Below are 13,686 nucleotides of genomic sequence, written 5' to 3' on the forward strand. Positions count from 1 at the left end.
GATAATGAAGAAAAGCTGAACATGGCAGCTAAGCTGGGGGCTGCTCTCCTAGAGGAAAACCAATTACTGATTCATAAAAACCAGAACCTATTAGCAAAAATGGCTACTCTGGAGGCATTAATTGAAGAAGCTGCGTCCAAGGAAATTACGTACCTTGCAAAAATTAAAGTATTAGAGGAAAATTACCATGAAATTCACCTTCAAGCTGAAAAAAGAAAATCAGACTGCTTAGAAATTCAGAGCATGTTCGAAGAACATGACAAGGAACAAACACAACTCATTACGGGGTACATTAAGGAAATAGACAAACTTAAAAAGCTAACAACAAAGCTACAGGCAGTGGCAGAGAAAAGGGAGTGGGCAGAAAAAGCGGAGTCTGAGAGTCAAAGCATAGAATGTCAAACAGACCTAGATCTAACTACTCCCACTATCATGCAGTCAAGTTTTATCCCCAGAATTTTGAGTGATCCAACAGAACTCGAAAACAGTCTGAATAGTCTAAAAAACAGAGTTGAATCTTTAGAAACTCAAATCCAGTACCACAGCTTCAAAACTGAAAATAAACAGCAATCTAAGAAAACCAAAACATCGAAACAAAGTACTTTCAATAAATCTATACCCTGCAAGAAAGGAAGAAATTGCTTTTCTGTATCTCAAAAACGCATTGAAGCAAATACGGCAACACAGAAAGAGCCCATATTGGAACACTTGTTGGATTCTAAATCCGGCCATGTGATCAAACTGGATGGTGTAACACGCAGGAATGTAGGGAAACATGAACTAAGCGATGATGAAGATACTGATACACGCCAGACTAGATCACTCTGTAGAAGAATTATTAGGAAAACCGCAGTCAGCACAAACACAGGCCGTTTGTCCTTTCTAAACCCCCGGGATGAAGGTAACATAACAAGCCTAAAAATGTTTACATTTGTTCCTGACGAAACTCCTCTGATCTCCTCACAATTGAACATTGACTCTGACTGGGAAAAAGCATGCGGTGTGGCATTATATGATAAAGACACTAACACATGCCAACCATCACTACCCCTAGAACTACTCACACAAATATCAGACAGAGTCAAAGCAAATGAGACCTCTTATAACAGTTTTATATCAATTACAGTTAATGGGAAAACTATCCTCATTATCTGCTACTCGTCATGCCTAAACAATTGGAAGACAAAATTATTTAAGTTTCTGGAGGTATTAAATGATTGTATTAAATACCCCCTCCTGCTCTCAATTGACATAGACAACACCTGACTACAAATACGTCCAGAGATGACCACCACAAGAGATCTACTACAAGTTCTGCTGCAATTTGAATGTAACACCTACTTGCACAGGTTCAGACTTTACACTAAAGATATAACCGTTAAAAGAAACATAGACACTGTCCTAAACAAACTTTTTAAGCATCAGAAAGAGGTATCCAGAATATCAATAAACAGTATCCCAAATTTATACAGTAATTGGAGGAAACCAGTGACTTCAATCTGCTTGGGGGAGGTACAAAGCATGACAAACGACTGCACTCCGACCAAAAGTACAACTGACACAAGCAAGGTGAAACAGGCATTTGCAGAGCATGCAATGACAGAGCAGAGGGAATTGTGGCAGAAAGCTGAAATTCTTCTGCTGCAACAATTCTCTCAATTTTATAGATCTCACAGCTTAAACGAAAAACATCTATCCAGTCAAGAGATGAAGCAAGTAATAACTTCTCCATCCAAAATCAACTATGACATAAAATTCTGGAAATATCTTACTGGGAAGAAACCCTGGCAAGCAATATAGCCATGGCTTTGATGGATCACGATTTGTTAAACTTGCATGTAAAAACTCAAAATATGTAGTTGATGCTAACATCAAACCAGCAAATGATATCTTGCTCGTCTCAGAGGAAACAGAGGTAATGAATCATCTGCGACTCTACAACAGCGTCAGGGGTATCGGTAGCAGAGACACAGTGGGGACAAGGCTTAAGTTGGTCCAAGGAGTCCCCGGCAATGGGAAAACTACCTTTATTATCAACAACTATAGAGAGGGTGACCTTGTACTGTTCCCAACACGAGATGCAGCAGTTGACTTCCGCAAGCGGCTAAAATTAAAACGAGAAGAAACATCTGCTAAAGAGATAAAGGACTCGTGTCGAACAGTACATTTCTTCATCATAAACTCTACAGACCACCTGAAAAATGGAGGAAAATATAAGAGGGTAATTGTGGATGAAGCATTAATGCTACACGCAGGGGAAATTCTGTTTGCTTGCGCTCTTGCTGGAGTTTCAGAGGCTCTGCTGATTGGGGACAAAAACCAAATACCTTACATAAACAGAACCCCCCATGATCTAAAGTACTTTAACATCCTGGAAACAGCAGAATTGACTCAAGTGCTCAGTCACTCATACCGATGTACAAGTAGTGTTGCAGATCTTCTCTCAATTTTCTACGAACAAGGCATGACAACCAGCAACCCAGAAAGCAATGAGTCAATGCTGATCTGCCCTAACGGGATTACCAACCTGCAGATAAATTCTGGTCAATACAAAATCCTGGTCTTCAAACAATCTGAAAAGCTTGAATTAAGCAAGATGGGGTATAACATTTCAACCATCCATGAATACCAAGGGAGACAGGCGGAGAACATCATAGCAATACGAACATCCAAGTATAAAGATGAAATATATGACTCACTGCCCCACTGCTTAGTCGCCATAACCAGACATACAGGATCTTTTAAATACATTATACCAACAGCAGATGATCTCTTGAGCAAGTGGATAAGAAAAATAAATGGAAGGAACCAAGAAGTTCAGCAGTCTATTCCCGAAACTCACCAAATCTCTGCAATAGTTCACACTAAGAAAATCTCACCACCAACAGGTTCAAATTTCAGCAGCAACCTTCAGTCTACTGTGTTCCCAGACATTCATCGCTATGAGGATGGCTCATATGTAGAACTACCTGCCTACCTCAAGAGACCAAGACCTATAATCTCAACCAAAAAACCTTATTCTGTTGAATAAGAGAACGAGATAATAAGTATTGGTGAAACTAAGTACCTTAAACACAGACATTCTATCAATTAGAACCAAGATCAATGCTGAAAATCAGGGCAACCAGAAGAACAAAGTTGATCAGAGAGTAGATCTTGTACAAAAGGCACCAAACTCTTCACATTTTTTAGCACAGGCAAAAAGGAAAAAAGTGAAGCTCAAACAGACTCAGCTTTTCCCGACCAGAACATTCATAAACTCAAAATTAACAAAACGCAATCCAGACAAGGTAAATTTATAAGTCCCACACTCCACCAACAACCAACAGATTTGTCGGCCCAAATTAGAAAAGCAGATGGAAAAAACTCACCTGAGAAAACCAAAATTCTCCACCACAATGTAGACCGACTTAGCAACAAACTTGATAGGCTCAACCATTTCCTTGATCATTCTAAGCCTGACATAGTTGTGCTGACAGAACATGGACTTAGCAACAGCATTCTTCCTAACGCTAATCTGATCAATTATAACCTCATAACTTCCTATTGCAGAGTCAACCATCTCAAAGGGGGCGTGTCTATATACAAACGCAAAACTCTAGCCAACTCTGTAAAAGATCACAGCATTGCTAATCTAAGCCAAGAATTAATCTGTGAAATGGCTGCCGTAAAAATGATGACAGGGAAAGGTGATCTCTGTCTTGGGGATGTACCGACCTCCAAATGCTCCTTTTGATGAAACACTAGCATTGATTGCCGAGGCTTTGGACACTATTCCACAAAATAACTGCGGAATCTGTTTGGTTGGAGATCTGAATGTTGACAGTCTGGAAGATACCAATGAGAAATTCCTCCTCCGTGATCTTTTAGCTTCCTATGACATAGCTAGGCTTGATCTACCACCAACAAGAATCACCAACACATCCATCTCATCCATAGACGTTGTGTGCACTAATCTGAACAATACCATGATAGATGTAGATATTGTGGACACTGGCATATCCGACCATACAGGGCAGTTATGCACTATCAAGTTTCCTTGTAGATCTAAAAAGAACCCAACATCTTGCAACAGAACCTTCACCTCTCGTAACGTGGCACTTTTTAAAAACCTAGTGTCTAACCAATCTTGGGAGAAAATCTACAAGGCATCAGAAGCAGACATGGCATATGATAACTTTATCAACATTTTGACAACCGTGTTAGACATAACTTGCCCTTACAGAAATTCAAAACGCAATAGTCAACGATCTAAGCTAACCATCTCCAGCCCAGAAGCAGATAATCTAAGAAGATTATATATTGCTGCTAATAACAGGTACATTCTCACAGGTCAGGAAGAAGACAAAATAGCAGCCTCGAGAACAAAAAAGGAATATGACTTAAAATTAAGATCTATCAGGCGTAAGGCTAATGAAAAGTTGATAACTGACTCTGAAAATAAAAGTAGAATGATTTGGAGCATGATTAATTGTGAGAGGGCTTCGAGAATGAGTGCTGAACAAGAAAAATGGAAGCTAAGCATTGCAGGAGAGCAAACTGAAGAACCGTTGAAGATAACAAAACATTTTAACAAGTTATTTACAACAGTGGCAGAAAAGACTTTAAAAGCCAATAACCCCCCAAGAACTGTTGGTACAGGTGTTTTTCAGCACAACTCGAGGAGCAAACTTGTTGCTTTCAAACCTACAACGAGTGAAGAAGTTAGGATTATCATCCAAGGAATGAAATCTTCAATGTCAGCTGGTGTAGATGATATCTCCTCAAGACTTCTGAAGCTCTGCAAAGAAGAGTTGTGTGCTCCCTTGAAGGACATCATAAACAAATCACTTTCACAAGGAGTCTTTCCAAATAAACTAAAAACTGCCAAAGTAATTCCTCTGCATAAACAAGGTCAAAGAGATGAAATAACCAATTTTAGACCCATATCACTTATCCCAACGGTATCTAAAGTCATCGAAAAAGTTGTGCTAATAAGACTAATTGAACATCTTGAATTTAACAAGCTCCTACCAGAGAGACAACACGGCTTCATCTCTGGAAAATCCACTACAACTGGGCTTGTTGACCTGATTGAGTTTGTTATCGATAGCTTAGAGTCTGGAAACTCTGTTGTTAGTACCTTTGTAGACTTAAGCAAGGCTTTCGATTGTCTTGACCACAGCCTAATACTGAAGAAGCTTGATTCTCTGGGAATATGGGGAACACTTCTCAAATGGTTCACAAGCTATTTGTGTAACAGAAGACCGATTGTTAAAATCAAACATGTTATTGAAGGGTCAGTGAGGAGAGTGGCTTCAGAACCTAGGGGTGTATCACGGGGCGTGCCCCAGGGATCCGTCCTGGGACCCGTTCTATTCATCTTATTTGTTTCAGACTTGCCAAAGTACTTAGAAGCTTACTGCTATCCCATCATGTATGCTGATGACACAGCCTTACTCACTACCAGCAGGTCTCCAGAAGAACTGAAAATAAATGCATACATATCTCTAAGTATGGCACAAGACTATTGTGAAAAGAACGATCTTGTGTTCAATGAAACAAAAACAAAGCAGATGAGCCTGGGACGACTAAAAGATAGGGTATCAGGACCTCCTAATATAATAATGACTGACTCACTAAAACACCTGGGAATGATTCTGGATAGCTGTCTTTCATGGACTCTGCATGTTGACTACTTGTGCCAAAAACTAAGCACGGCAACATTTGTTCTGAAAAGGGTAAAGGCCACCAGTACAGATGAAGCTATGACCACCGCTTACCATGCTCTGTTAGAGAGTCACCTACGATATGGTGTGGTACTGTGGGGCAGTACATCTAGTACAAATATTCAAAAAGTTCTTGTCCTGCAAAAGCGTGCCCTAAGGACTATGGTGGGTCTATTGCCGCATGAAAGCTGCAGACAGGTGTTCAAGGATCGCGGAATCCTGACAGTAACAGCTATCTATATTCTGGAGGTAATTCTTCACGCCACAAAGAAAAACTTGAAGAAGCTTGGAGACTTTCGAGGGCATGCAACTAGAAACGCACAGGATTACATCCTCCCACTACACAGGATGGAACTCTTTACGAAGAAACCATCATATGCCGGCGCAAAGCTCTTTAACTTGCTTCCTTTTGAAATCAAGAGAGGAGACAACAACACTCTGAAAAGAAGACTGCAAAACTGGCTGCTTGAAGAAACCATCTATACCCTCAATGAATTTATTGACCGCTGCAGGAACTACAGGACCACCTAGGAAGAACTGCACACAATTAATAAATAAACCAATTTTTGACTTATTGTTAAATCCTTTAACTTTATTTGTAAACAAGATTGTAAATTCTGTGACTCTATTACATTTCTTGAAGAAATTGTTAATAAAGATTTTTAACTTGACTTGACTTGACTAAGCTGAAGGTGAAATAGAGCTAAACCTAACATTCGCATTGAAAAAACTCTTCCCGCCATAACTACTTTATTTGTTGAAATAACACTGGTTCCAATATAGACCCTTGTGGAACTCCATAATTTACAAATGAGTATTTTTATTTTGTTACTTCCATCACTCCATTTTTTGTTTGTTGTTCACAGAAGTGCTGTTGTTCGCATATGTGATGTCACGCCAGCCTCAGCGGTCCCAGAATGCTCTCTCTCCTTGGTTACCTAGTGCCGCATTAAGTGTAGAGGTGATGCTAGCATCCCAACTATTCCCAGCCCAGTGGTCTAGCTTGCTTCTCTGGTCTTGTACAGGTTAGAATCACCTCTTTTACTCATTTCTAAGTTTAAATTTAGTTCGTAATTATCCATGAATATAGATTTAGAATGAATTATAACTACACTGTTTCCTCTCTATTTTTAAAGTTTAATTTAGAGATTATTGTTATCAATCTTCTATAGTGATATAATTTAATTTTGCTATAGTTTTAACATGAGGGCTGTCCTGAAAGTAGATACATTTTCATCTGTAGCCACTAGGAGTGTGGTTAGCACCAGCAGTAGTGTGACTCCATATAGAATGCACTATGTTCCGTACTTCAACATTCAGTTGTGCTAGAGTGAGGGTTGCATTTTTTCGCACCATTTTACATTGTAAGTTTGAAATGAGTCCCTCAATTGAAAATCCCACAAGTTAAGAAGTAATAAGATTTTTTTGGGCAAAAATCCATAAATTGATTGATATTTGAAACGGTAATATGATTTTGAACATTTGCCACCGTTCTACGTTACAAAATGTACAGCACAACGTTTTAAAGATTAAAATCTATCCTCTTCGTCACAAAGATCTATGACAAAGAGGATACATTTCAATCCTCAATACGGTGTGTTGTACATTTTGTACCATTTAATGATAGTGAATGTCTGAAATTCTGTAATCCTTTTAAACCTTCCATTGTCAATAGCAAACTTTAAATAAAGGGTTGAATTTATCAGAAGTGTTCGGAAACAATGTAATCACTACTAAAGGTGGAGTGCATCAAGCGATTAGTATTATTTCCAACTGGTTGAGTTCCTGATTGCAGAATTTTATTATAATTTCAGAGCTTTTATTCAGTAATGTTACAAAAGCTTTTGTTCAGTAATATTAAAAGTGCTTACATTGTAAAGAGATTATGTTGAAATGTAGTGTTTATTTTTTGTTTCTCTTATACTTTTTTGTTTTCATTATAGCAAATGATAATCTACTTTCTAAAAATAGTTGAGAAAATGTAATTTTACTGTTATTTAAAAAAGTTTAAAAGAATATAAATATCACAGTATTTGGAAATGTTATAAAAAATCTGAAATCCATAATTTTGAAACCATTACCAACATCATTTTTGTTCTTAGTTACAACTTAATAAAATAAAGCCATATAAAACTACAATTCTGTTACTTTATTGTTTTTGATTCTTTAAGTAATATACTAAAACGGACAAGACGTTAAACAAAAGGGGATAAAATATATTTTAACATATGGTACGTGTTGTTGTTACAGTTTAGATGCAACATTTAATAATCAACACAATGCTGTTGTCTAGGTTTGGGATTTTGGCTGTACAACAAGCGTAAGTACTGGTTTCATCTGCAGTCTCGTGCACGTAGTCACGTGGACAGGACCAAGTTACGCATTGACCCACACCACCGAACTACTCTGTCGTTCCTGACGAGCTACCGCAACCTGACACATGTAGACACAGTTCACGTTGTACGATAAGCTGATCAATATTTTGTCTTCAAGTCAGAAATTGCAATATCTTGCCTTAGTTTCAACAATACTAAGAAGTATGCTTTGCTTTCATTTCTGTATTATTCAGAATGATTTTGGCACAATTTTAAATTGGCCTTACTTTTGGATTTGTACAAAATATTTTGATTTGAGAGTTTTAGATTTGCTTTTATGGATTTATAACTATTTGTTATTTATACAAAACATTGCAAATTAATTTTTTTACTTCAACACACTTGGAGAAATTTAATTGTTTACAGATACCCGTATTTGTGCTAGAATTAATTCATTCTTGTGGACTTTAAATTGGCCAATGTTTTATTCCAACAGGCAAGATTAAGACAGTTACAGCTCCCATATTCACCTTTGAGAAAAGTGCATTTATTCTTCAGATATGTATGTTTTTGGGGAATAGTATTTTTGACTTCAAGGTGAAGTCAGGAGTATCAGATTGAGTGGAGATATTCCCTTGTATTTGATTAGCTTATGCTTCTTTTAAACTTCGTGGGACCTTGAAAATGTTGTGCTCCTTGTTTCTTTTTTGTCTTTGTCACATGTACATGTTTAATAGAATAAGGCTGGGGAAATTGAGATCGTTGGATTATAAGTTGGGCGATAGCTGCGGATGCACAAAGATGCGACTACTGGTGACTAACAACTTTTTCAATGCTGCAATAAGCAATAGTTTGCATGGCTGTATGCAGAAACTTTATCAGATGTTGAGGCTATAACCTTTTATGCAAGGACGTAGCCAGCGAGGGGGTCCGGACCTCCCAAATTTTCAATTACTTTTTTATTAAACAATTATTACTATTTAAATAATTCAGTATTACTGATGTGTACTGCTGAAAGATCGTTCTCAACAAGTAACAGGTCAAGAACTTTTTAAGAAACAAAATGGGGCCTTACTCTCTGTCCACTACGGGAAAAATGTCAGTTGTCTAGACCCCCCCCCAAAGTTTTTTCCTGGCTACATTCTTGCCTTTATGGTCTGCAGAAGAGATGGTGACATGTTATTTATACTCGAGTAGTAGGTGGGATTTTTACAAGAAGGATTTTCATTGTGCATGGATATCTTGGCAAAGAATCTGATGTCCCAGAGTGCTTTGGACCTATGTTCTATCTGCTTGAAAGAATCACCAATAGAATTCTCTGAAGCAGCTGTATAAATGTTTATAGGAACATGATAACCACCAAAGATATGATGGATTTTTTTAGTCGGATACTCCGTCCATCTCCCACATGGTATCATTTGTAATTCCATATATATATATATACACACAAATATATTAATGTAATAATCATTACTTGCTTCTACACACTAACAGTATTTTCTAATAATTTCCAAGATTGTCTGCATGTATACAGTGGTAACCATATACTTGTTTCCGTTACAAAAGTTTAACTTGTAATGATTGTCTAGTTCACATTTCACATTGAGACTATCTTTCTGAAAGATTGGGCATTTTCCGTCATAAAATTACACAGACTGAACATAAGGAATATAAAATTGATGACAGACCATGGTCATCCTACCATAGCTTTGCTATTTGTCGATTCGCTATACTCATAAGAGTTCTACAATTCACACCTCATGTTGCTAGGAAAATGATTTTTTACACACTTTACCGTTTGATTGTTCTACATAAAACTTGTAGAAGAGGTCTCAAGTTTGATTAAGGTGGTTAAGTTTGATGAACACTTAACTTACTTACTTAATTACATTATTAGATTATTGAACACTTAATTAGAGATTATTGATGTTCCAATTAATCAATGAAATCTCTAACGATCAGTTGTGATAGTATGTACTCCATCTTCTCAGAACATTTGGGCTTCCACTATGTTCAATACTAGTTCCACAGCTCTTGACACAATGAACAGATCTGAAAAATCTTTGCCAAATGGAGAGCCAGTGGGCGATTGGTTCTAAGGCATTGGACTTTGGGTCAAGTTAGAGATAGCTCTGTACCTACTATTGACCTTGAACTGTACTGGTTGTCTCTCTTGCTGTTTGATAAGATCCTCACACAGGTCATTACCAACGAGGACAAGCAGATTAAGTCTAAAAGAGGAACTGGCTTCCTCTTTTTGGAATAAAACTTTTTGACCAAGATAAATTACACACATTTTACATGAAATGATGCCTTAAGATAAAATATTAATTCAGCATTACAATATTAGAAATTACAATTATGGAGTAGCAAGCCTTTGAGTTTTATAAACTTAACGTTATTTATTGAACTAAGTAATTAATTGATTATAACATGGCTTCTTTTGGTATATGCTGTTTTGTTGAGTAAAACGTGTCCATCCTATCTCTTAGCAATACTTTTATGCTATTGTCATCTACATCACTTAGACATAACTGTAGAAAGCACATATTATATGTTTTGTAACTGTTTGAAACCAGTTAAATCTATAATAAACGATATTCAATATGTAATTGAATACTGTACTACTGTTAAATGTTTGATGCAGATTTGTTTTGTAACGGAACGGTGGATTTACATCTGTAATTGACTTTTAAAGAAAGGATTGTTTTAAAACTCATTTTCTCAAAGGTTGTTTATTAAAAAATATTGCTATTTTTAATGTCAACATTTACTTGTAGGGAAGTCATTAATGTTAACTATTTAAAGTAGGGGTAGTCATTTATCTGTTCGATTATTGAAGTTAAATCATTTTTGTAGTGAGTAGCAATTTGTATGGTTTATTACAGCTATAAAGTATTTTGACTGTTAAGTGAACTTAAAATGTTAAGAGTTAAAACTAGTTTATTACGTTACTAATAAAATATATTTGGTTCCAAAAAGTTTTAAATTTTTATCAATAATTATGTACCTACTTATATGTCTCAATACTCGAGATATTTAAAAAATGATTACTTGGTTACGAGCACATGTAGAAATGGATGTTTATTAATTTTTTTGGAAACAGATAAAAAGTATTGATTAAATACGTTTCTGGCTGTGAGTTGAGTGAAGAAACTGGAAATAAAAGTAAAGCAAGAGTTTATAGTCCATTCAAAATATACTGTTGAATTATCCTTAACCTGTTGAGGAGTAGCTGAAAGTTGTTCCAAAAGAGTACAGACGGTTATAGCCGTTTGATTCCAAAAGAGTATTGACGGTTATGACCGTCCATGACGGGGTTGCTAAAACAATCAATATTGCAACTGTTTATGCACTCCAGTGGCGTTCTTACATACTATTTCGACTGTGAAATGTTCAAAGTAATTATTGCTGTACGGTGCTGGCTCCTAGTGACGGAATACATAAACACAGATTTGCCGCCAAATGTTCTGTCATTTTCTCGTGCCACGTCCATTTATAGGCTATACATGGAATCAAAAAACCCAAATGCTAAGGTTCACATCATGGACTTCCGAATTAACGTTATCAGACAGATACTGGAAGCACATGTTGCACCAAGAGAAGAGGCCGCAGCTGTGACGCGTCCGTTGGGCGGAGCCCAGCAGCCGCTACGCTTGTCAGGTCGCCATTTCCCCCGCCCACTACCAGTAAGGGAAAATGGTCGAAGGAAGCTAAAACGCTGCTTTGTGTGTTCAAATACAACACGGGGTGAGCGTAAAAGGAAAGAAACTGCTTATGAGTGCACAAAATGTGAAGTAGCACTTTGTGTGTACCCGTGTTTTAAACACTATCATACGTTTGTAAAATTCTAAAAAAAAAAAAACAAAATGTATGAATTTATCAAGTTGTAGATCCAAAAAATGCATTATTATGATATTTTGTAAGGTTTCAATACATTTTGAATGAAAACAACAAAAATTTTTTCTTTACTCCCTGGAATTCATTAAGGATAATTTTGCTTACTCTAGTATACACTAGGTAGGATGACAGTTATAGCCGTCAGTACTCCCCAACAGGACCTACCTTTTCAAATGTAAATTAAATTGGTCTTCCTTACAATCGTGAAAATTCCCAGTTTGGCTTGTGTAACAGCCACTGTACCGCAGCTAGAAGTATATTCTAGCAACTATTACAGTCTAAATTAACAGGTGAGCAGGGTGGAATGTTATTGTGTTGGCCGCGCACTTACTACACCAAACTCTACATCACTTTCTTTACTGAGCTCACTGCCTGTACAATTACGTTTTGGAAACATGTTTACGTAGCTATACGTAATTGAAAGACGTAAATAGTAACTGAAAGGCAGTTCAAAAATTGTAACCTTCAACAAGTGTGTTAGTTATTTTAAAAAATAATTACTTTATCGTAAGTAGAGTTTTGTAATTCTGTAGAATATTTAATAATGCAGTAATATAAAAGTGACAACATTTGAATATGCCACATTATTTGCGGACTGTAAATTTTGAATGAATGTCAGGCCTTGATACAGACTGTATTTCTATAGATTATGACACAATTTACCAGTCTTTGTAATGTAATAAATAAGTATTTTTTTCAAAATGGAACAGTTGCGTATGGATGTGCTCATTTGTGTTGTGTGAACATCATTGAAAAAGTTTAATTGAAATTTTCTTTAAGCTAGATTATATAAGTATGTGCTAATTCGAAATGTTAAGTACCACCTAGTACACATTTATGTAAAGAATTAGTTTATAATAAAATATATTAAGATATATTTTAATTTTCAAATTAATATTTTGTGACTATTTTAAAAAGTAACAAGAGATTTTCCATTAAAGATTTAGTAAACAAAAGTCCAGTTGTTTTAGGCAATAATAAATTTCAACCAAATATATTTTTATATTAATTAGAGTTTAGAGAACATTGTAAGAGCTTTATTGAAATAACTATTCCATCCAATTACAAGTGTGTACTGATTGTTGTATAGTGAATTGTATGTACCCCTCTAGGAGCACTCACTGATGTATGTTTCTTTTTAAACCATTTTAGTGGATCTTTTGAAATATAAATCTGTTTTGAATTCAAATAAAATTTAAATTTTTGGACTAGAATTGTCTTACTATTATTTACACGTGTAAACACCTCATATGTTTTTCAGTACAGTAAGTATATTATTGATTTTGTCACTTATGTTCACAGTATTCAAAACGTTTTAAGTGCCCTTTAATGTAAAGTTTTGTATGTACAATAAATACTTGACTATTCAGATCACTAAGTGAATAGTGTAATGTCAAATGACCACGTAACGTAGCACGTATGTCTACCTCAATGGGTTAAAGGCCCATAGTAGTCCTTTGTAAAATGACTAAAAACTTTTTCGGTCATCATGGAAGCTATCTTAACCAGCTAAAAATTTAATATTCAAATATTTTTCCAACCAAAAATTGAAAGCATTTCCTTCAATCCCAACTGACCCATCATATTGATCTGAATCTGGAGTGGGTACGAATTATCCCATACTTTGCATCCTTTTAAATGTCTTTATGTTAAGAAGAAGAAGGGAATTATCCTTCCAGTATAGTAGAAGTATGTTTGCTCTTACTATCCTACCATCAGTATTTTTAAGAATGACTGTCTAGGGTCTGATAAAGTTTTTCATA

General features: G+C 36.1%; 1 protein-coding gene across 2 annotated transcripts in view; it reads left to right on the plus strand.

The window, feature by feature from the left end:
* LOC124366274 overlaps window positions 1-13,137 on the plus strand; it is a 40,797-nt gene extending 27,660 nt beyond the window's left edge. For both annotated transcript variants that reach the window (XM_046822679.1, XM_046822680.1), the window contains exons 12-13: window positions 6,575-6,733; window positions 8,002-13,137. In XM_046822679.1, coding sequence (XP_046678635.1) covers window positions 6,575-6,733; window positions 8,002-8,177 — 335 coding nt within the window. In that variant the 3' untranslated portion in view covers window positions 8,178-13,137. The remainder of the gene's footprint in view (window positions 1-6,574; window positions 6,734-8,001) is intronic.
* The last annotated feature ends 549 nt before the right edge of the window (window positions 13,138-13,686 follow it).

Source organism: Homalodisca vitripennis, chromosome 7 (assembly GCF_021130785.1).
Source record: "Homalodisca vitripennis isolate AUS2020 chromosome 7, UT_GWSS_2.1, whole genome shotgun sequence".
Lineage (NCBI taxonomy): Eukaryota > Metazoa > Arthropoda > Insecta > Hemiptera > Cicadellidae > Homalodisca > Homalodisca vitripennis.